This window comes from Coenobita brevimanus, chromosome 75, assembly GCF_032717465.1.
Source record: "Coenobita brevimanus isolate Jiangsu-jjx chromosome 75, ASM3271746v2, whole genome shotgun sequence".
Classification (NCBI taxonomy): Eukaryota; Metazoa; Arthropoda; class Malacostraca; order Decapoda; family Coenobitidae; genus Coenobita; species Coenobita brevimanus.
This window is the reverse complement of record NC_137028.1, coordinates 25279712-25304689: the sequence shown is the minus strand read 5'-3', so window position 1 is coordinate 25304689 and position 24978 is coordinate 25279712. Positions and strand designations below refer to the sequence as shown.

The following is a 24978-nucleotide window of genomic DNA, read 5'->3' as shown; positions in this document are numbered from 1 at the left end:
TGCTTGCATGTGTCGGCCTTGGTCACCTAATGGCGGCTCTCCATGCTGCACGATCCATTGCAGCCTCCCTGTTCAGTCCCTTAACCTTAAGGTCACACTTAATGACCTCGTCCCATGTCTTTCTCGGTCTACCCCTCATAACCCCACCCCCAATATTAACACTTCTCACCTTCCTCACCCAACTATCATCCCCCATCCTCTCCACATGTCCAAACCACCTCAATCTACCTCTCCTCATCACAACACCAATACACTCCAGTCCCATCCTACCTCTCAACTCTTCCATTGTAAACCCAGCCCCTCCAGGCCTTGGACGCAGGGATGCACTGCACATCCACCTAATCATTGTCATTTCTGTACGTCTGAGCCGGCGAATGTCTTCCTCCTTCACTGCCCAGGTCTCACTGCCATACAGCATTACACTCCTAACACACGCTGCATACAAAGACCCCTTAGCACGTAGGGAGAGCCCCCTCAATGTCAGGAGAGGCAAGAGCTCCCTGAACTTCTTCCAACCACTTCTCACCCTAGCCACAGAGCTAGCTCCAGCCCCACCTCCAGCACACAACATGTCTCCTAAATAACAAAACTCTTCCACACACTCAAGAGATTCACCACCAAGTTCAATTCTTTCACGTCTGACGATCTCCACCTGCTCACCCCGGCACGCCGTACACATAAAATCAGCATTATCTCGCAGTCTACCTCTGATACCACTACATCTCTTATGCACCCATTTATCACACACACCGCACAAGATGGAATTACTTCCCACGCCCTTGTGGCAAACTGCACATGGCCACTCTCCCTCGTCTTTGACAGTACCGCCACCAACCCTAGATATCATCACTTTTGTTTTATCTGCATTTACCCTTAAACCCTTTTGCCCCATACCATCTCTCCACTTCCTAAACCTTTCCTCCGCCTCCCTTTCATTCTCTGCAATCAACACCAAATCATCAGCATACAACAACTCCCACGGGAGTCCGTTTCTAAAGTCACGTGAAAGGGCTTCAAGTATCATGATAAACAACATGGGACTCAAGACTGACCCCTGATGCACACCAACATTCACGGAAAACTCATCACTCAAATCTCCATTCACTCTCACCTGGGTGTGAGCACCCACATACATGGCCATAACCACCCTAACCAGCCACTCCTCCAAGCCAAGCTTTCTCATTGCCCACTTCACCACCTCTCTAGGGACTCTGTCAAAGGCCTTTTCCAAATCAACAAAAACAAAATAAAGATCCCTTCTCCTACCAATATATTTTTCCTGAAGCTGTCGAACAATGAATATGGCATCAGTGGTCCCCCTACCTGGCATAAACCCAAACTGCATCTCATCAATATTCACTCTTTCTCTAATCATACCTTCTAAAACTCTCTCCATTACCTTCATTATCTGATCTAAAAGCTTTATACCTCTATAATTCCCTCTTTCCAGGGCATCACCCTTCCCTTTATACACATTTACAATTACACTCTTCACCCAATCATCTGGGACAACACACTCATAAATAATCCTATTTATCAGGTCAGTGACTAAACTCACCCCTATATCGCCTGAGGCCTTCAACATTTCGGCAGTCAACCCAGACACACCTGCTGCCTTCCCCACCCTCATCCTGCCTATTGCCTCACTCACAGTAGCAGTATCAATCAAAGGCCAAGGGCCAGACACTGGATCTGCTGGCTCCAAACCTTCCCTGTCCCAGTCAAACTCCTCATTCAACAACCGGTTATAATGCTCTCTCCATGCATCTTTAATATCCTCACTGTTCACCACTACCCTTCCTTCATCATTCTTCACACACTGCTCACCTATGATATCCCGATTATCCCTCTTCACCTGACCTGCCACCCTAAATATATTTTTCCTTTCCCCATGATTGAGGTTATCAAGTAATTGTCTCTGTGACTCAGACTTTGCCCTGTATACCTCTCTCCTAGCCCTACGCTTGGCAGCCAAATATTCCTCTTTGCTACCACCCTTCTTCCATTCCCGGAAAAGCCTTCTTTTCTCCTTAATTGCAGCTTCTACACCCTCATCCCACCACCAAGTTACTTTATGTCTTGGTGGTCCTCTTGTCCAGCCGCATGTTACATTAGTAACTCTCAAGAAATTGTTCTTGAGGGCTCTGTACTGTTCATTAACGCCTCTGTCTACAGCTCCCTGTTCAGCCACCACTCTCCTCAACTCGCTATAGAAGGCATCCCTTACTACTTGGTTTTTCAGCTTCCATATTTTCCTCCTAGGTACATAAGTCCTCTTTTTCATCATTTGTTCTTTAAGCACCATATCACAAATCAATAGTTTGTGCTGCTGCACACACTCCTCACTTCCTATAACTTTAACATCCCTCACTAACCTCCTATCGGCCCTCCTAACCAGAAAATAATCTATCTGACTGCTATTTCCCCCAGACTCATACGTAATTAACCTACTGTCTCTTTTCCTAAAATATGTGTTGCACACAATCATGTCCGTTGCCTCCCCAAACTCGAGTATCCTTTCCCCTTCTGCATTCCTTAGACCATATGCACATCCCCCATGCACTCCTTCATAACCTTGGGCTGCTTCACCTACATGACCATTTAAGTCCCCTCCCAAAATCACTATCTCATCATCCCGCATACCACCCACTACACGTATTAAATCATCCCAAAATCTATCTTTCTCTGATTCATCCAATCCTGCCTGTGGAGCATATGCCGATATAATCACAGCTATCTTTCTTCCCAACAGAATTTTCACAACCAATATCCTATCGCTTACTCTCAAAACATTCATAACATATTCCACCCATTTCTCCGCAACCATCACACCAACACCTCCATATCCGTCTGTCCTCCCCTGCCAAAACAACTTATAGCAACAGTCCTTCCCAACAATCTTTCTGGCTGATCCACCCCTGTACCGGACTTCCTGCAAACACGCCACGTCCACCCACCTCCTACTGAATGCCTCAACGACTTCCCCTGCTCTTCCCCTCAAACTTCCCACATTCCATGAACCCACCCTCATCCCCATGGGTGATTTACTGTCCTCAGGCTTGCTTTGAAACCTTTTTTGTTTTGTCATCTTCAGTATTAATAAATGGGGACAGACACAGCACAGGTCCCACTCACCGCACAATCCCATGTCCAGGCAATGGATCTGGGACCCCTAGCCCACCAGCTTACCAGTGGCTGTGGTAGTGGCCTCGGGGCACCCTGCCAGGACAGCTGCAGGGACACCCTCCAAGCGCGTCTTGGCACTGCAACTATCCCGCCATTATACACCCACTGATAGGGCAGCCTCCTGGGACGCTACTCCCAGGTTTGGGCCCCTCTCTATTGGGCGGAAGCGGCAGCCTGGGAACCGCAATGCACTGTACCCTCTAGCACAGGCCCGAGCCCCATCTCGCCCTGGACCCATGATCTATGCCGGCGGAACCCCCGCCACGCCTCCCCCCAGAAGTCCGCCACTAGGTAGCGGGGGCAAAGTTTTCTGGCCGCATGCCCTTGCTGGCGCCAACCCCTGTAACGTAGTGGGATACGTTGTGTGAAATGTAAAGTGCATGTGGTGTAGTGCATAGATAGTTAGAGGAAATGTTTGGGAGAGTATGCTGGTCTACTCTCCATGTTACTGTCACACTGAAAAGGTCAGCAAAGGGGGATGGTTAGATAGCTAGTGAAACAGGAGCTCCAGCTCTCCCTATCACCAGCATTCCCATTCCCCTCGGGAGTACTACCCTGTTCGGCCCGTGCTACGGCCTCCTCCTAACCATGCAGATCCTATGCAGATGATATAACACTTACATGTAAACACCAATATGCAAACACAGCTGTACACAACCTCCAACCTTACTTCAACACACTACATGAATGGTTCACCACAAACAGGCTCAAAATAGCCCCAGCCAAATCTAGTGACCCTTCTCGCACACTGGACAGCAGAACACAGTCACATCCCACATTTCACCATAAACAACACTCCCCTACCACACACACACACACACACACACACACACACACACACACACACACACAAAATCCTTGGTGTACCATACAATACATCAATGTCATTTAAACAACACATCACAAACATTAAAAATAAAATAACACCACGACTCAATGCCTTGAGGTCACTTGCCCATACAACATTTGGACACAACAAAGAAACCACCACCACAGTATACAAACAATATATACGTTCAGTGATGAATTATGCAAGCCTTGCTTGGGATCCTAACCTCACCAAAACACACTACAACACTCTACAGATCATACAGTACAAAGCCCTAAAATTAATCACAGGTTGCACAGCTACTACACCCACAAACCACCTACATCAAGAAACCAAAGTCCTCAAAGTCAAGGATCACCTAGACATAAGAGGCGCCCAAATTCTTGCTGCAGCCTCCACAAACCCACAACATCCACTACACTACATAGCAGCACATCCACACACACCAAGGAATATCTAAACAACACCCTGTACATGATATCATACACAAATACTGTCATCTCTCCTTCCTCGCCCGCCTCAGACCAGCCTCCCCAGAAGCATATCCATACTCAAATCACTCGCCGCTCCATTCAGTCACTTAAAGACAACACACAGCTGCATGCATGGCCTCCTGATATCCACCCTTCTGAATCCTATCTCCCTTGTGAGGACAGGGTCCACCTGGCCAGGCTGAGATGTAAGCATCATCCACCCTCTTAAGTTACCAGAAGTGGCTGGATGACTCCGTCGCTGATGCCTGTCCAGGATGTAACACTGCACCCAATACTATTAAGCACATTATGCAAGACTGCATTGCACACCATCATCTAAGCCAACAACACAACATACACTCCTTGAGAGCTCTGTGGAAAAGCCCGGTTTCGGCCATGGCCTTCCTAAGGGACTTGGGGCTGTTCGTCCAGACTGCCTAAGGAACAACTACTACTACTACTACTACAGCTACTCACACAACATAATATCCAATGTCTGGAAGCATGGCATTATCATCACTATCCCTAAACCCAACAAAGACCCCACGTTACCTTCCTCACACTGCCCCGTCACACTCCTCTGCATCCCCTCTAAAGTCACTGAATGACTGGTACTATAACTAGTCACACCTCACATCCCCCTAGCCCAATCACAACATGGCTTTAGGCCACTACACTCCACAAACACCCTTCTTACAAACGTTGCACAGAGAGTTTTTGATGGCATGAATTCAGCTAGCCCACCAGACAGAACATTCCTAGTCACACTAGACATTAGCAAAGCTTTTGATGTCATCCCCCACCACAACCTCACAAACAAAATACTCAACACAAACATGCACAATAACACAAAAAGATGGCTGGCAAACTACTTAGCAGGCAGATGTGCACATGTAACATTTGACGGTCAGTCTTCGAACATCAGATACTTCACAAATGGCGTCCCCCAAGGATCCGTTTTGTCCCCTACACTCTTAAACGTATACATGCATGACATACCCACACCCCACACACCACAGATACACACAGCTGCCTATGCAGATGATTTAACACATGTAAACATCAAAATGCAAACACAGCTGTACACAACCTCCAACCTTACCTCAACACATTACATGAATGGTTCGCCACAAACAGGCTCAAAATAGCCCCAGCCAAATCTACAATGACCCTTCTCACAAACTGGACAGCAGAACACAGTCACATCCCACATCTCACCATAAACAACACTCCCCTACCACACACACACACACACACACAAAATCCTTGGTGTACCATACATCAATGTCATTTAAACAACACATCACAAACATTAAAATAACACCAAGACACAATGCCTCGAGGTCACTTGCCCATACAACATTTGGACACAACAAAGAAACCACCACCACAGTATACAAACAATATATACGTTCAGTGAAGAATTATGCAAGCCCTGCTTGGGATCCTAACCTCACCAAAACACACTCCAACACTCTACAGATCACACAGTACAAAGCCCTAAAATTAATCACAGGTTGCACAGCTACTACACCCACAAACCACCTACATCAAGAAACCAAAGTCCTCAAAGTCAAGGATCACCTAGACATAAGAGGCGCCCAAATTCTTGCTGAAGCCTCCACAAACCCACAACATCCACTACACTACATAGCAGCACATCCACACACACCAAGGAATATCTAAACAACACACTGTACATGATATCATACACAAATACTGTCATCTCTCCTTCCTCGCCCGCCTCACACCAGCCTCCCCAGAAGCATATCCATACGCAAATCACTCACCGCTCCATTCAGTCACTTAAAGACAACACACAGCTGCATGCACGGCCTCCTGATATCCACCCTTCTGAATCCTATCCCCCTTGTGAGGACAGGGTCCACCTGGCCTGGCTGAGATGTGAGCATCATCCACCCTCTTAAGTTACCAGAAGTGGCTGGATGACTCCGTCGCTGATGCATGTCCAGGATGTAACACTGCACCCCATACTATTAAGCACATTATGCAAGACTGCACTGCACACAATCACCTCCACCAACAACATAACATACACTCCTTGAGAGCTCTGTGGGAAAGCCCGGTCTTGGAAATGGCCATCCTTAGGGACTCGGGGCTGTTCAGCCTGACTGCCCAAGGAACAACTACTACTACAACTACCTTCTTCTTGGTCTACCTCCCCTCCTCCCCCCTTTAAATTTACTCTGATATACCTTTTTCACCACAATATTGTCACCCATTCTCTCCTCATGACCAAACCATCTCTGTACACTCTCCTCGATTCTGATGTCCACAGACTTCCTCACTCCTCATTGTTTTCGTTTATCGTTTTTGTTTTTGTAGGCTCCAACATGCTTGCATGCATTGGCCTTCATCACCTAACGGCGGCTCTCCATGCTGCTCGATCTATGGCAGCCTCCCTGTTCAGTCCCTTAACCCTGAGGTCACACTTAATGACCTCGTCCCATGTCTTTCTCGGTCTACCCCTCACAACATCACCCCCAATGTTAACACTTCTCACCTTCTGCACCCAATTATCATCCCCCATCCTGTCCACTTGCCCAAACCATCTCAATCTACCTCTCCTCATCACAACACCAAAACACTCCAATCCCATCCTACCTCTCAACACATCCATCGTAAACCCAGCCCGTCTCCCCGGGCCTTGCACGCAGGGACGCACTGCACATCCACATAATCATTGTCATTTCTGTATGTTCGAGCCTGTCAATATCCTCTTCCTTTACTGCCCAGGTCTCACTACCATACAGCATCACACTCCTAACACATGCTGCATGCAAAGACCCCTTAGCACGTAGGAAGAGTCCTCTCAATGTCAGGAGAGGCAACAGCTCCCTGAAATTCTTCCAATCACTTATCATCCTAACCACAGAGCTAGCTCCAGCCCCACCTCCCGCACATAACATGTCTCCCAAATAACAAAACTCTTCCACACACTCAAGAGATTCACGAGCAAATTCAATCCTTTCATGCCTGACAATCTCCACCTGCTTTCCCTGACACGCAGCACACATAAAATCAGCCACACAAATAAAATCAGCATTATCTCGAAGTCTACCTCTAATACCACTACATCTCTTGTGCACCCATTTATCACAAACACTGCACAAGATGAAGTTACTTCCCATGCCCTTCTGGCAAACTGCACATGGCCACTCTCCCTCTTCTTTGACTATACCATCACGAACCCTAGATATCATCATTTTTGTTTTATCTGCATTTACCGTTAAGTCCCTGTGACCCGTACCATCTCTCCACTTCCTAAATCTTTCCTCCGCCTCCCTTTTATTCTCTGCAATCAACACCAAATCATCAGCATACAGCATCTCCCACGGAAGTCCATTTCTGAGGTCACGTGAGAGGGTTTCAAGTACCATGATAAACAACATGGGACTCAAAACTGACCCCTGATGCACACCAACATTCAAGGAAAACTCATCACTCAAATCTCCATTCACTCTTACCAAAGTGAGAGCACCCACATACATGGCCATAACCACCCAAACCAGCCACTCCCCCAACCCAAGCTTTCTCATTGCCCACTTCACCACCTCTCTAGGGACTCTGTCAAAGGCCTTTTCCAAATTAACAAAAACAAAATACAGATCCCTTTTCTTCCCAATATATTTTTCCTGAAGCTGTCAAACAATGAATGTGGCATCAGTGGTCCCCCTGCCGGGCATAAACCCAAACTGCATCTCATCAATATTCACTCTTTCTCTAATCATATCCTCTAGAACTCTCTCCATTACCTTCATTATCTGATCTCAAAGCTTTATACCTCTATAACTCTCTCTTTCCAGGGCATCACCCTTCCCTTTGTACACATTTACAATTACACTCTTCAGCCAATCATCTGGGACAACACACTCATACATAATCATATTTATCAGGTCAGTGACTAACCTCACCCCTACATCTCCTGAGGCCTTCAACATTTCGGCAGTCAACCCAGACACGTTTGCTGCCTTCCTCACCTGCATCCTGCCTATTGCCTTACTCACAGTAGCAGCATCAATCAAAGGCCAAGGGCAAAACACTGGATCTGCTGGATCCAAACCTTCCCTGTCCCAGCCAAACTCCTCATTCAACAACAAACTATAATGCTCTCTCTGTGCATCTTTAATATCCCCTCTGTTCACCACTACCCTTCCTTCATCATTCTTCACATACTGCTCACCTATAATATCCTGATTATCCCTCTTCATCTGATTTGCCACCTGAAATATCATATTTTTCCTTTCCCCATGATTTACGTTATCAAGTAAAAGTCTTCGTGACTCAGACTTCGCCCTGTATACCTCTCCTCTAGCCCTACGCTTGGCAGCCATGAATTCCTCCTTGTTACCACCCTTCTTCCATTCCCAGAAAAGCCTTCTTTTCTCCTTAACTGCAGCCTCCATACCCTCATCCCACCACCAAGTTATTTTATGTTTTGGTGGGCCTCTTGTTCAACTGCATATTACATCGGTAACTCTCAAGAAGTTGTTCTTGAGGGCTCTGTACTGTTCATTAACGCCTCTGTCTACGGCTCCCCGTTCAGCCACCACTCTCCTCATCTCGCTATAAAAGGCATCCCTTACTGCTTGGTTTTCCAGCTTCCATATTTTCCTCCTAGGTACATAAGTACTCTTTTTCATCACTCATTCCTTAAGCACCATGTTACAAATCGATAGTTTGTGCTGCTGCACACAGTCCTTGCTTCCTATAACCTTAACATCCCGCACTAACCTCCTATCAGCCCTCCTGACCAGAAAATAATCTATCTGACTGCTATTTCCCACAGACTTGTATGTAATCAACCTACTCTCTCTTTTCCTAAAATGTGTGTTGCACACAATCATGTTCATTGCTTCCCCAAACTCAAGTACCTTTTCCCCTTCTGCACTTCTCATACCATGTGCACATACCCCATGTACTCCTTCATAACACTGAGCTGCTTCACCTACATGACCATTTAAGTCCCCTCCCAAAACCACTATCTCATCATCCCCCATTCCACCTACTAAACGTATTAAGTCATCCCAAAATCTATCCTTCTCTACCTCATCCAAGCCTGCCTGTGGAGCATATGCTAATATAATTGCAGTCATCAGTCCACCAAACAGAATTTTCACTACCAATAACCTATCACTTACTCTCATAACATTCATAACATATTCCACCCATTTTTCCATAACCAACACACCCATAACTCCATATCCGTCTGACCCCCCTGCCAAAACAACTTATAGTAGCAATCCTTCCCAACAATCTATCTGGCTCATCCACCCCTGTAAACATGCCTCATCCACCTACTTCCTACTGAATGCCTCAGCGACCTTCCCTGCTCTTCCCCTCAAACTTCCTACATTCCATGAACCCACTCTCATCTCCCTGGGTGATTTAATGTCCTCAGGCTTTCTTTGAATCTTATTCTCGTATTTAGTCACAAATCACATTATTTTGTATCCTATCCACTCCCTGTACTCCATATCCAATCCTCAACAGTCCCATCTCCACTGCTCTTACTCTTCACTTTCATTTTCATGCCACACCATTGTCTCACACCCATATGTTAATGCTGACACTGACATTCCTTCGAGTAACCCTCGCACTGCTGCAACACTCAAGCCTCAGTTTCTTATCAAGGCCTTCATAGCATCAGATACTTTCCTTCCTTGTGTCACTCTACTTTCCACTTCTTTTGCACATTTTCCTCTCTTTTCTATCACTGTACCCAGGTATTTGAACTCTCTCACCAATTCCAGTCTCTCTCCATTCACTGTAGCATCACACTAAAGAATTCCATATTACACAATTAAAATCAAATTCAACCATGTTTTCTATTGAACCTTTCAATCCAGTGACCTATTCTTGACATTTCCACATGATTATATTTGCAGAACATTGAAATAGTGTCAAAATACCGAAGGCATTAACGAAAACATTCTATCCCCACATGTTCAAAATCTTTTCTGAGCTAATTAAAATAATCTGGAGATAAAATTAAAAAAGTCTTATACCACCACCATTTTAACCCTTTGGGTTCTGCCAATGATTTACAAGTGGTTCTAAATATGTATCATTTTTCCACCAAAATATGAAAGCCTCTATCTCTCTATCTATCTATTGCCAGACACCTCAATCCCGTTCAGGGTGGCCACAAACAAATCGCTTCCACGTCGCACTGTCCCTCGCCATTTCACTGCCTTGCTCCCAACTCACACCCCCCTCTCTCATATACCTCTCCGCCCTATCCCTCCATCTCATCCTCGGCCTCCCCCTCCCTCTCCCCGCCCCACCTAATTCACATACACTCTCTTCGTCAGTCTCTCACCCTCCATCCTCTCCACATGGCCAAACCACCTCAGTGTATTCCTCCTAACGCTTCCTATCACATCCACATCCACACCACAACGCTCCTTTATATCCACATTTGTCAGCCTGTCTCTCCATGTGACTCCACAGGCTCCTCTTAAAAAACTCATTTCCACTGCTCTCACTCTTGACTTCTGTCCTTCCAGCAACGTCCAAGTTTCACCTCCATACATTAGAGTTGGTATCACAAGACTGTCATGTAGTAACTTTTTCACTTCCATGCTCAATTCCCTGTTTCTTATCACTGCTTTCAAGGAACCAGCAACTTTCTTCCCTGCTGTACCCTTTCAAGCACTTCACCCTTCAAACCTCCATCCTTACTCATCACACTACCCATGTGCTTAAACGTACTCACATTTTCCAATTCCTCACCATCCAACCTCGCTGTACATTCACTGACTTCACCTCTCTCAAAGACCATCACTTTACTCTTCCCTACATTCACCTTTAGATTCTGTTTCTTACACACTCTCCCAAACTCATCCACCAAGCCCTGCAGCTCCCCTTCGTCTTCACTCAACAACACAGTATCATCTGCAAACAACAGTACAGGGAGTTTCCAAACACTACCCTTTTCAGTTTTGTTTTTTACATGATATAAGGTGATCTACTGATTCGATGGTGTAATTTTCATATCTGACACTAAAATTGCTTACAAATTATAAATAAGCTCAAAATTCAGCACTTTTTACACACACACACACACACAATAAAAAAGGGCAGTTTCCAAAAATACTTAAAAATACTTTTTGAAGAGGAAAAAGGCTCAAGCAGGTACAAAATACGTGCCAAAAGACACAGACACACATATGACTAACACAAAGTACATTTATACAATGTTATAAAACGTACAATTCTTTGAAAATGAATGTTGCTAATATTGTGGATCGTGTATATACTTGTTCCTGTATTAATGTAAAAAAATAAAAAAGTTTGAATTCATACAGATGTCAATGTAACATTTCATACTTTTTGAATACAAAAAGTGTTCAGACTGATACCAAATACATGCCCAGAGCACAGGTTTACTCTCCTAAAGATGCAGACACACATATGACTAACACAAATACAATTTAATGTCTATATATCTATCTATAGCCCGACGCCCTAATCCCGCAAAGGGTGGCCGCAGACAAAACGCCTCCAAGTCACTCTGTCACCCACCATTTGACTCCCCTCCCCCCAACTCACCCCCCCCCCTCCCTCATATACCTCTCAACTCCATCCCTCCACCTCATCCTCGGTCTACCCCTCCCTCTCCCTCCCTCCACCTCACCTACATACACCCTCTTAGTCAGTCTTTCATTCTCCATTCTCTCCACATGTCCAAACCACCTCAATGTATTTCTCCTAATCTTTTCAACCACATCCACATCTACCTCACAACGTTCCTTCACTTCTTCATTCGTCAACCTGTCCCTCCACGTCACTCCACATGCTCCTCTCAAGTAACTCATTTCCACTGCTCTCACTCTTGACTTGTTCCCCTCTTGCAAGGTCCACGCCTCGCTTCCATACGTCAGGGTAGGGATCACAATACCATCATGCAGTGACTTCTTAACTTCCATACTCACCTCTCTATTTCTCATCACTGCTTTCAGTGTACCAACAACCTTTCTTCCCTGCTGTACCCTTTCACGTACTTCATCCCCCAAAGTTCCATCCTTACTCATCACACTACCCAAGTACTTGAATGCACTCACATTCTCCATATCCTCACCATCCAACCTCACTGCACACTCTGTGACTTCATTCCTCTCAAACACCATAACTTTACTTTTGTTTACATTAACTTTCAGCTTCCTCCTCCTACACACTGTCCCAAATTCATTCACCAAACATTGCAACTCCCATTCATCTTCACTCAACAATACTGTATCATCAGCAAACAGCAATACCGGAAGCTTCCAAATCTCACCCTCATTCATTAGGGCCACCCCCACATCCACTGCCCTACCTTGCACCTCCTTTACAACCCCATCCATATATATATTAAACAGCCATGGAGACATCACACAACCCTGTTTCAGTCCCACATTGAGATCAAAGAACTCACTCAGCTCACCATCCACTCGCACCGTAGCCCTAGCTCCCTCGTACATACTCTTCACAGCACTCAACAATTTTCCCTCCACTCCATATATTCTTAATACCTTCCACATACCTTGCCTATCTATTCTGTCATAAGCTTTCTCCAAGTCCATGAAGGCAGCATACTCTTTCCTTCCCTTCTCTAGATACTTCTCCACTAAACATCTTAGAACAAATATCTGATCTACACACCCTTTTCCCTTCCTAATTCCCCCTTGTTCTTCTCCAACTAGCTCCTCTGTCATATGCCTAACCCTATCAATGAGTATTCTACCATATATTTTACCAGTCACACTAAGAAGGCAAATACCCCTATGGTTACCACATACTTCTCTCTCCCCTTTTCCTTTGTACAGAGGAACAATTATACCTGATTTCCAGTCCTCTGGAACCCTTCCCTCTTCCCAAGCCAATCTACAAAACTTCCATATCCACTCCACAACAATCTCACCCCCATACCTAAGCATTTCACCACACACTCCATCAATTCCTGGGGCCTTTCCCAGCTTAATCTTCTTCATCGCTTCCACTACTTCCGACCTACTGATCTTTTCCTCCCTCCTCTCATCTCTTCTTCTCCCAGCCATTCCCCAACCACTTATACTCACACTGCTCTCAGTCTCTACATTCAACAAATCCTCAAAGTGCTCCTTCCATCTCCTCAATTTCTCTCTCTTCTCCACCAACAATCTCTTATTCCTATCTTTCACTCCCCTACTATTTCCCCTTTCACACTGCCTTACTTTCTTTACCTCCTTCCAAAACAATTTCTTACTCTCCCTCCATTTCACACTCAGATTCCTCCCAAACTCTTCATCCACTTTCTTCTTACTCTCCTTCACCAGTCTCTTAACCTCCCTTCTCCTGCTCACATATACCTCTCTCTTCTCTCTCTCATCTTCTCCCCTACCTCTACTCGCCAACCATTCACCATATGCCTTCTTCTTTTGTTCCACAGCTCGTTTCACCTCATCATTCCACCATGCTGTCCCTTGCACACCCTTGCATCTCCTCCTCACTCCACAAACCGCCTCACACGCTGTGCTTATCTCTTCCGTGAATATCTTACATACGTCTTCCACCCCTTCCATCTGCTCTAGCTCATACCTTCCCAATCTTTCTTCCACTATGCTCTTATACTCTGCCATTTTCTCACTATCTTGCAATTTCTCCACTCTTCTCACAGGAGCTGCTTCCTCCTGTCTTCCCCTTCGTCTCCTCAACCACTTTCTTTGCAGCTCTACCTTGGCCATCACTAAGTGATGGTCTGAGACTCCATTCCCCCACCCTCTCCACACCCTTGCATCCAACACTTGTCTTCTCATTCGCTCATCCACACACACTTAGTCTATCATTGCCTTTCGTTCAACAAGTTCACCATCCATCCTCCTCATTACTCTCCATGTATACCGGTGGATCATCTTATGACGAAAGAAGGTGTTGGCTATTGCCAACCCCTTACCAGCACAGATGTCCACCAAAGCACTACCATTCCCATCTACTTCAGCTGGCACACCCCACTGACCAACTACTCCAGCCACTCGTACATTCCCAATTTTGCCATTCATGTCTCCAATCAACAGCACTCTCTCGCTCCTCTCAAACTTGTCCATACATGCTTCTACTCTCGCCCAAAACTCATCTTTCACTCTTGCCACTCGATCCTCTGTTGGAGCATACACACATACAATCGCCCATGCTTGTATACCTACTTTCATCCTCACCCATACAATCCTTGCACCCACTGTTCCATACTCTCTTATATTCTCCTTCCACTTCTTGCTTATCATCAGACATACTCCCTCTCTTGCCCTCTCATTCTCACTGACTCCCGCACATATACCTACACTGTATTCTCATTCTCTCATCCTTTCACCTTTCCATTTAGTTTCAGTCAATCCACATATATCCACTTTTGCATCCTCAAGCACCTGGACAATCTCTCTCTCTTTCACTTCATCATTCACTCCTCTCACAGTCCACGTTGCTACCCTCAGAATGTCCTTTGTCCGTTCCTTAGTCGTCAACGTATGGTCCGTCCGGGTCCGAGGCGCTTTATTTGCTTTTTTAGTTAGTTCTTTTTACGGGGTGGGGCACTAACCCACCACCAACCCTTTTAGTCGCCTCGTACGACAAGCAGGGATACTGGGGGAGTATTCTTGAAACCCCCCTACCCCCAGGGGTAGGGGGGTTTCACAAATCTGTGAAAATACAATAATAATAATTCATTCATTCATTGCCAGACGCCATGTATCCCACACAGGGTGGCCAAGGGCTTAGAGTTAATTGTTTTACAGGGAGGGGCACTAATCCTCCACCAACCCCACTTGACACATAGGGATGCCAACAGCATCTGGTGTTCCCAGGCGGTCACCCATCCAAGTACTAACCAGACCCAACGTTGCTTAACTTCGCTGATCGGAGGGGAAGCAGTGTACTCAACGTGGTATAATAATAATAATAATAACAATAATATTAATAATAATACTGTAATAATAATAATAATGCACAATGATAGTGATAAAAGCCTACAAAACATATTATTGGCCTGCTTAGCATTCCTGATGCCACAACCATAATGTACTACTTAGCATTCCTGGTGCCGCAACCAAAACATACTGTACTGTAGGGCAGGCCTAACACATAATCTTATGCTAAAATACCTTTCTGACTCATGAAAAGATGTACACTAATCCCTCGCTTATCTGACATTATATAGCCAAAGGCATGTCCAGGTAATGGTTCCATCCAGATGATGGACTTCTCCCTTGGCCCCCTTCGTACATAACCTAACTTTGATAGCCTGTGTTGGGCCATTACAGTACATCGTACAACACTTGTTCCTGTTGTTTAACACAACTCTATCTTGTCAAGCAGGCCGTAAAATGCAGTGTGCACACAAAATATAATGATAAAATGGAATAAAATCATGGTAAAATTGAATAAAATCATTGTATAGCATAGTAAGCTAGAATAAAATCAACGTCAACACTCACGATTCGACCAGCCCCCCAACAATCTTACCCAGGATCACCGGCTTCTAAAGAGCCAGCACTACCCTCTTCCTTTTCCCTGGTGAAGAGGCCATCATCATACACCCTAGGAAGAGGCATGCAAGGAATAGCAAGGCCTGAAGCAGGTAGGGAACAACCACAAAATCCACCACATGCACTGCCATAAGAACACTCTGGTAGGAGCAGTACGCTACACGATCACCACATGGAAAATGAGACCAAGGGCGGGAGGGTCTCTGGCGGACACTGGGTAAACTATCCAGCCAGACACGACAGTGCCATTGGGCTATTCCCGCCCGGCCGGGTACAAAAATGTTTGCGCAGCCACAATTACAGCCTGGATGCAAGCATTTTGTCCAGATATTATGAAAAATTATAAGAATAATGGTTTCAAACAGGCGGATCACAGTGTCTGGGTAATGACCACCCAAATAATCAAGAGATTATGGTATTACTTTCATAAACACATTTGTAAATCATTTCAATGCAATTAGTTGTACACAGGTCCATCAGCATGAAGATCAGCTGATCAATGGTTACGTCTCGCCAGGTGAGCTGTCATACTCCACACATCCTTCCTTGTTTTACCACTAAATAGTTCATTCTCCTCTATATCACTTTATTCTACACTTATTTGTGGTTCATATATACCATTTTCTTATTTGTAACTTACCAATAATAGTCGTTTCTGAGCCTGAACATACACGAGTGAGGCAGTCTGTCTGGCAGGTAGGCGTGGTGTTGGCTACACTCTTCACGGTGATATCACGTCCCACAGGCAGGTCGTGTTTCAACCTCCTTGATGATGGTCGTATTAAGTCCTAGTTGACCACAAGTTTTTCCGCGGCATTGGACTATAGTCAAGTTAGGTTGCACTAACGAATGTTATTCTGCTCAACTTTATTCACATTTAGTACTCAAAGGGTTAAATACATCATCACAGGAGGAGGAGGAGGAGAAGGAGGGGAAGGAGGAAGAAAAAAATATATATGACATGGATATCATCTTACAGGTTTAAAGCTGTAAGGTATAATTTAAACATTCTCAGGTTCCTTCATTCTCAGCTGAATTAAATCATCTGGTGAAGGTATAATGTAAACATTCTCAGGTTCCTTCATTCACAGCTGAATTAAATCATCTGGTATTGGCTGGAAGAAAATCCTAAAGTCGGTTTCAGCTAGTCTGACCCACTGATTTTGCCAGCTACGGACTGGTGGAATTGGTAACACTGCCCGATGCTCTCAGGTAATGGTTGGTCAATTCCCATCATGTTTGAATATGCACCAAATTGACTTTATATTCCAACCAAAACTCATTTATCTGTAAGATACTGGATTATACAGATTCAAATTAACCTATTCATACACAGTAAATGCACAGTGATGCCTTTAGCACATAAAACCATGAAAAATTCGCCAATAAAAAGTTTTCGGTCAATTTGAGTCATTTTCTGAGGCGTCATAGCTTGCCCACCTCATGTCAAAAGTAATGAGCTGGCAACAGTGGGTCCCGATACCCGTGACAGTGCATACGAGTTTTTCAGTACCAAATGGGCTGTCAGTGGGAAAGGTAGTGCGCGGTCCCTTGTCCCTTTAAATCTCCTCTATTAACCCCATCCTGGCCGTGCAACATATTTCACCATACCAATAATGCTTATGTATAGTTTTGGGGCATTATTGTGATTAGAGTTGGTGTTTGCAATAGGAACTTAGGCGTCTGTGTGTGTTCGTGGCCGTTATCAGCCGTTGGGCATATGAAGATTGTGCTATTGTTTCTAGTCAACTACACTGCCTCTACCCTGCACCAAATGTGAGTATTCAACTACATAAATAGCGACAGTGAATCAAGTGAATATACAGTAGTGTGCAATACCTAGCGTGCAATGAAATGGTGAAATATGTGCAGCAGCTTAGAGGAAAGCAGAAAACCACCCTACAGTCACAACAAGGCGTGGGTACACTGTAGTTTTTTTTGCATTTTTCTCGAAAACTAAGAGGCATAGGAGAACTCTGACCATGAAATTCTGCGTATGATGATGAAATAAAAACATAACACTACTGAAAAAAGTTTTTCGTTAGAGCTCCCCGAATAAAAACTCTGTTGTCTGTTGGAAAAAGGTTTTACTATTTTGCTTATTACTCAAAAACCATACATCGTATCAAAATGCCCACTGCCCCATTCAAAAGCTAATAAAATTCTCTTTCAAATGATGGTATAACATGTACAGATATGTTAGTAAACATCTGAGCTATGATGGGGGGTGAGAAGAATGTTCCAGAATGTTTATTCACATCGCCCTAAGGTACATACACTCAACCTTCAGATATCACGGGTTCCGCTATGGAGTATCTCGCTATCACGCCTATATAAAAAACTGCCCAAATACCTTTATCACGCATTAAATGTTTGCTATCGCGCACTGGAAATGTTCGAAAATTTCAAAAAGGCCGGGCTCTGGTGCTCCACCCAGCCAACAACAGATTCACTCTGTGATTGGTCGTGTGACGTCAGCACCAGCCAAGCGCTGATTGGATGCCCTACCGAGTCTCCTGCCCACCAAACCATTCAAGTGCGCGCCCTCAGACCGTGAACAGTGATAGCGAGAACAATAACCTTTTATGTGAAATAACCATAGCTGACGTACCCCCTCCCCGTCCCCATACCATCGCCCAACGTAATGCTGCGGCACCTGGCAGGGAAATAAAGAAGAGGAAGAACTTAAGTTATGCAGATAAACTGGAAATGTGAAACTTAAGGCAGCATCACACTGGGACAAAAGTGGCTAACATGCGAGCCAGTTTTGCGATACGCTAGCCAAATTGACTCACAGTGAGCGAGATTTCTCATGCGAGGTGAAATGGATAACAATTCTCGCCCACAGCTTGTTGGTGGGATTGGAACTCGAATGAGCCTATATTAATTTTATAATTGGTGAGAAAATATTCTGTTATTCACAGATGGCAACTTTAACTAAAACTGTCAAGTAAAAGCAATTTAATTCTTGTGGTTTTTATTCACTTTTATTTTTTTCTTGTTACATGAAAAAAATATTCAGACACGGGTGACCAGCCCACAGAGACTGTCTGTTTTGTCTCCAAACAACAAGTAGAAATCAGATTTTGATATGGATCCTGCAGCAAGGAAAACTCTGGTAGACTGCTTTGTGGCTCTCGAGTTGCTAAAGTATGTTGGGAGGTTGCAGAAACTGAGGAAAAGGGGTCCTGGTGGTTTGTTTACAAATGATCATGAGGAGCCAAGGCAGACGACACCGTCAGCCATTTCGGCTCGCAAAAACACATGAGTGTGACGGACACTCGACTCTGCTAGCTGTTTTGGCTTGCAAAACTGGCTGGCATGTTAGCCACTTTTGGTCTAGTGTGACACCACCTTTATAGACAATGATGAGACCAAGCGAAGTGTGGGGAAGAAATATAACATCAGTGAATCAACAGAGAGGTATTTATAAGAATCATGATCATATCATAAAACATGCTCATTTTTAGACTATTATATGTTAATATGTGGTACAAAAGGTTATCTTAGGGTTGAATATTGAGGTCATGGCACCAATTAGAATTATTATCATAAGTTCTTCAATTCGGTTATCATGGTTTCGGCTATAGCACGGCCATAGCGGGACCAATTGGGCGTGATAGCCGAGGGTTGAGTGTACAGTGTTTTTTTTGTTTTTTTTTGCTTCTCATGTAGAACAAATGCCAAAAAATAGGAATATGTAGGTTTTGTGGCAAAATAAATATATCTGGGTGGTGAAAATAAGCCGAGACTACACTTTTTTTGCAGCGCACGGTGAGCAGCGGGGAGAGGGGAAAAAGCCAATGTGTTGTGGAAGGCGAAACTTATTGAAACTTACCATGAACGAAAGGGTTTAAGCAATGATATCTTTAATGATAAATATGTGCCTTTTGAGTTATCAGAGATAAACCTGAAGGACATTGATAACAAAACTAAGTAAAGTCTCAACTGGACGCATAGGGACAGAGTTAGCGACTGTGGCTGGAATTCAGACGTTCATAGCAAGGTGGCTCCGAGGTCCTGTGAAGGTTGGAATCTTTTTCCCACCACTACTACACAGTGTCACAGACTACAGTCTACACCATGCCCTTCATTACCTCATCTACTAACATATGACCTTACCCTAGATACGCTTAGCTTATCTTCTAATAATTATTTTGTTTAAGCACACACACACACACACACACACACACACACACACACACACACACACACACACACACACACACACACACACATCTCACTGGGGTCAATACATGCTATTCTTATTATACTATACATATACATTTTCATTACCTTCACAAGTAACAGTAGCTTTAAAATTCTGCATTTATGTTTGTATTCATTGTCAGATTCAGTAAAATTATTTCTTACATTAATAAGTTAGGTGTTTGATTTTCCTGAACATTTTCATAAGCATCACAGGGCAGGCAGACAGACACTCTATCCCTGGTCACTATGTACCATCTCCTCATGCATGAAACATCTGTGTCCCCTTGTCCAAAAGGAGCTGGGAAAGTAATAAGTAATAGACTACATCAATGTAGAATGAACCGAATTTTTGTTAATGGTGGAAAAAAGGAAAGTATGATAAAGAGCAAACCCCATGAGAAAATAATAACTGAACTATGCTACTATAATAAAATCACGTGAAATATGAACGAAATCAAATGTAATGAAATTACAATTTAAACAAACAAATCAGTCAGTGACTGATGTCTGTATGCATCCAGTTGCAACTTTACTTGGTTTTGTTATCAATGTCATTCATGTTTATCTCTAATAATTCAAAAGGCACATATTTATCAATAAAGATATCATTGCTTTAATTGGTATCTGTACAATTCGATATCTTACCAATAAATGAGTATTGGTTGGAATACAAAGTAAATCTGGTGCATGTTCAAACAAGAAGGGAATTGACCAATCACAACCCTAGGGCATCGCGCAATGTTGCCAATTCCACCTGTCCTCAGCTGGCAAAATCAGTGCATCACACTCGCTGAAACCGGCTATAGTTACCCCCCAAAGAATGGCTAGTGGTACTGTACTAGAATAAACACCCAGACTCCTATGATTCATTTTCAACTGAATGAAATCATCTGGTAATACCTGGAATAAAATATCTGAGCTGTCTTCGCCATGAGAGGGTTAATATACTTACTTGGTAAAATTCTTTCGGAATCTAATGCTCTTGCAGTCCTCCAGTCATCCTGAATCCTCATTAAATTATGGGCAAGCAGTTCCATCCGTCCACCAAATGGAGGGTCTGTCACAATCGCCAAATCTGGTAACAAAGTGATACAGTTCATCCACCTAAACTTAGCAATGATTTCTTCCCTTTTGCAGCTTATTTCCCATAACTCTAAAGCAAAATATGACAATAATACATTGTTTCCATTGCACTCCTTCATGAACAGCACCATATTCTAGAGTAAAACTTGTCCTACAGCTCAGCAATCATGCTGGAGTGATGGCAATTTTAGACTGAGTTAATGCAGACTGAGTACAGAGAATAACAATTAAGATAACAGGCAGTTCCTTGAAAAGGGTGCCTTCTTGTGTTGGCACTAATACAACCGGGAGGTTCTAATGACTAGTTGTAAAAATATCCCTTAACCCTCTCCTCCACCTTATCCTCCAATAAGAGGATGGTAGACAGCCAGAGATGGGCAACTTCAACTGCAGTCCACTTGATTCACATCCAGATGAGTCGGAGATCATAACAACAACCAGGTACAGGCAGTTAACCTCTATCTGGCAGGTGTATAACCCTTGGTGGAAACCATATAATCAAAAACACAGGGTGATGTGGAGCCTACTATGATGCCCCCATTAACTGGGTGGAGACAGAAATGCAGCATCCATCCAGGAACCAAACCCCACACTTAGCCCCCACACCTCACTGTGGTGAGGTGCTGTCAACCACATGGGAAGATCAGTTCACTGCTCAGGATGGCCCTGCTGGGGCAGTTGCTTCTGTGAAACTGATGGGTCTGCCTGAAGAGACATATGGGTTGATTTGCAAAACTACTTCCAACTATCCTCTGATGGATAATATCCCTAAGACGAGAAAAGACTGGTGTTTCTCCACCCATGGATGATTTCCTTTAACATGATACATCAGGAAGACAAGTAATGGACATTTCATTGCCTATGTATTAAGCAGACTTGGTGGAATACAAACAATCCTCATTTAAAGTCTGCAATACATGCTGCCCAAATGGTGCTTTAAATAAATGACCTTTCGTTTTGTTTTTGTTTTTGTAGGCTCCAACATGCTTGCATGCGTCACCCATGGTCACCTAATGGCGACTCTCCATGTTGCTCGATCAATAGCAGCCTTCCTGTTCAGTCCCTTAACCCTGAGGTCACACTTAATGACCTCGTTCCATGTCTTTCTCGGTCTACCCCTCACAACCCCACCCCCAATATTAACACTTCACACCTTCTGCACCCAATTATCATCCCCCATCCCCTCCAACTGCCCAAACCATCTCAATCTACCTCTCCTCATCACAATACCAATACACTCCAATCCCATCCTACCTCTCAACTCTTCCATCATAAACTCAGCCCCCCTAGGCCTTGCATGCAGGGATGCACTGCACATCCACCTAATCATTGTCATTTCTGTAAGTTTGAGCCCGCGAAAATCCTCTTCCTTTACTGCCCAAGTCACACTACCATACAGCATCACACTCCTAACACATGCTGCAAAGACCCCTTAGCATGTAGGGAGAGTCCTCTCCATGCAAGGAGAGGTAACAGCTCCCTAAACTTCTTCTAACCACTTCTCATCCTAGCCATTGAGCTAGCTCCAGCCCAACCTCCAGCACATAACATGTCTCCCAAATAACAAAACTCTTCCACACACTCAAGAGACTCATGAGCAAGTTCAATCCTTTCACACCTGACGATCTCCACCTGCTCTCCCCGACACGCCGCACACATAAAATCAGAATTATCTCGAAGTCTACCTCTAATACCACTACATCTCTTGTGCACCCATTTATCACAAATCCTGCACAAGATGCAATTACTTCCCATGCTCTTGTGGGAAACTGCACATGGCCACTCTCCCTCTTCTTTGACTATACCGCCACGAACCCTACAGTAGATATCATCACTTTTGTTTTATCTGCATTTACCTTTAAGCCCTTGTGCCCCATACCATCTCTCCACTTCCTAAATCTTTCCTCCGCCTCCCTTTCATTCTCTGCAGTCAACACCAAATCATCAGCATACAACATCTCCCACTGGAGTCCGTTTCTGAGGTAACATGAGAGGGCTTCAAGTACCATGCTAAATAATATGGGACTCAAAACTGACCCCTGATGCACACCAACATTCAGGGAAAACTCATCACTCAAATCTCCATTCACTCTTACCTGGGTGTGACACCCACATATATGGCCATAACCACCCTAACCAGCCACTCCTCCAACCCGAGCTTTCTCATTGCCCACTTCACCACCTCTCTAGGGACTCTGTCAAAGGCCTTTTCCAAATCAACAAAAAACAATATACAGATCCCTTTTCTTCCCAATATATTTTTCCTGAAGCTGTCGAACAATGAATATCACATCAGTGGTCTCCCTGCATGGTATAAACCCAAACTGCATCTCATCAATATTCACTCTTTCTCTAATCATACCTTCTAGAACTCCCTCCATTACCTTCATTATCTGATCTAAAACCTTTATACCTCTATAATTTCCTCTTTCCAGGGTATCACCCTTCCCTTTGTACACATTTACAATTACACTCTTCAACCAATCATATGGGAGAACACACTCATATATAATCACATTTATCAGGTCAGTGACTAACCTCACTCCTATACACCCACCGCAAATCGACTCAGGACCTACACACACACACACACACACACACACACAAAATTGCTATGGGAGAACTGTCTGTCTTTGCTTTGTGTTTCCACCTCTACCAAGTGAATTTTGGGGGCAAGAAGTAACTGGCAACTCCTTCGGTGTTGGAGGGAGGTGGTGAAACACTCAGCACATCAGTGCTTGCCCAGAAGCAAGAGTGGGAGTACAGTGCTCGTCAGAAGTATCGAGCGCCTATGGCAGGGAGCACAATACTTTTGGCCAAAAGAGAATCACCCGTTTTTGGTACTAAAAATTGAGCCAGATGTTTGGGGCGCTAGCATGACGTCATGGGAACTTGAGGCCTTACTGCACGCTGGTTGGTTCCCGCCTCAGTTGCCTACGGGCTGCGTGAGAGACAGGAACTCCGCCGCGTCTCCCTCTCTTATTACACCATTTTTTACCGAGTGTCTCAAAAGCGTTTTGGCTTTCGCCACTTTGTTATGGCATCTACCCGTGAACTATCGAGTGAAATCATATCCCAGATCACTGCTCTAAAGGAAGCAGGCCACCCGACGAAGGAAATTAGTGAATTGGTTGGTGTGGCTCGATCGACAGTGCTAGGTGGTGTGCCCGTTTTCGAGTGGAAAACAGTGGTGACGTTCCCACAAAGAAACCGCGGTTTGGTAGGCCCAGGAAAACTTCCCCGAGGTCTCTTAATGTTTTAAAACGTGCAGTGGAGTCTAATCCTCGTGTGAGTGCAAGGAAAATAAAGGAGAGCAACCCGGAAGTGTTTGGCGAGGTTTCTGTGCGCACAGTGTCTCGAAGAGTCCATGAACTTGGTTACACAAGTCACAGGCCTGTGAGAAAGCCTCTTCTCACAAGTTACCAGCGACTTCGTAGGCTTGCCTTTGCCATCAAATACCTTAACTGGGGTGAGGAGCAATGGTTGTCAGTGTTGTGGTCTGATGAGGCAACGTTTAGTGTCACCTGTAATCGAGGAGCACGGGTGTACCGGCGCAAAGATAGTGACCCGTTTGACCCCATTACGTGGAAAGCACAGTTAAGCACCCTGATTCACTCACGGTATGGGGTTGTTTTTCTGGTAAAGGTTTGGGGAAGCTTGTTGTGCTTCCCAA

General features: G+C 44.5%; 1 protein-coding gene and 1 pseudogene across 1 annotated transcript in view; both read right to left on the bottom strand.

Moving 5' to 3' along the window:
• LOC145408092 (rRNA N(6)-adenosine-methyltransferase ZCCHC4) overlaps window positions 1-24978 on the bottom strand; it is a 139737-nt gene that overhangs the window by 50167 nt on the left and 64592 nt on the right. Inside the window, exon 6 of the mRNA XM_080278900.1 lies at window positions 21175-21297. Coding sequence (XP_080135026.1) covers window positions 21175-21297 — 123 coding nt within the window. The remainder of the gene's footprint in view (window positions 1-21174; window positions 21298-24978) is intronic.
• On the bottom strand, window positions 15305-15423 carry LOC145408152 (5S ribosomal RNA; annotated as a pseudogene).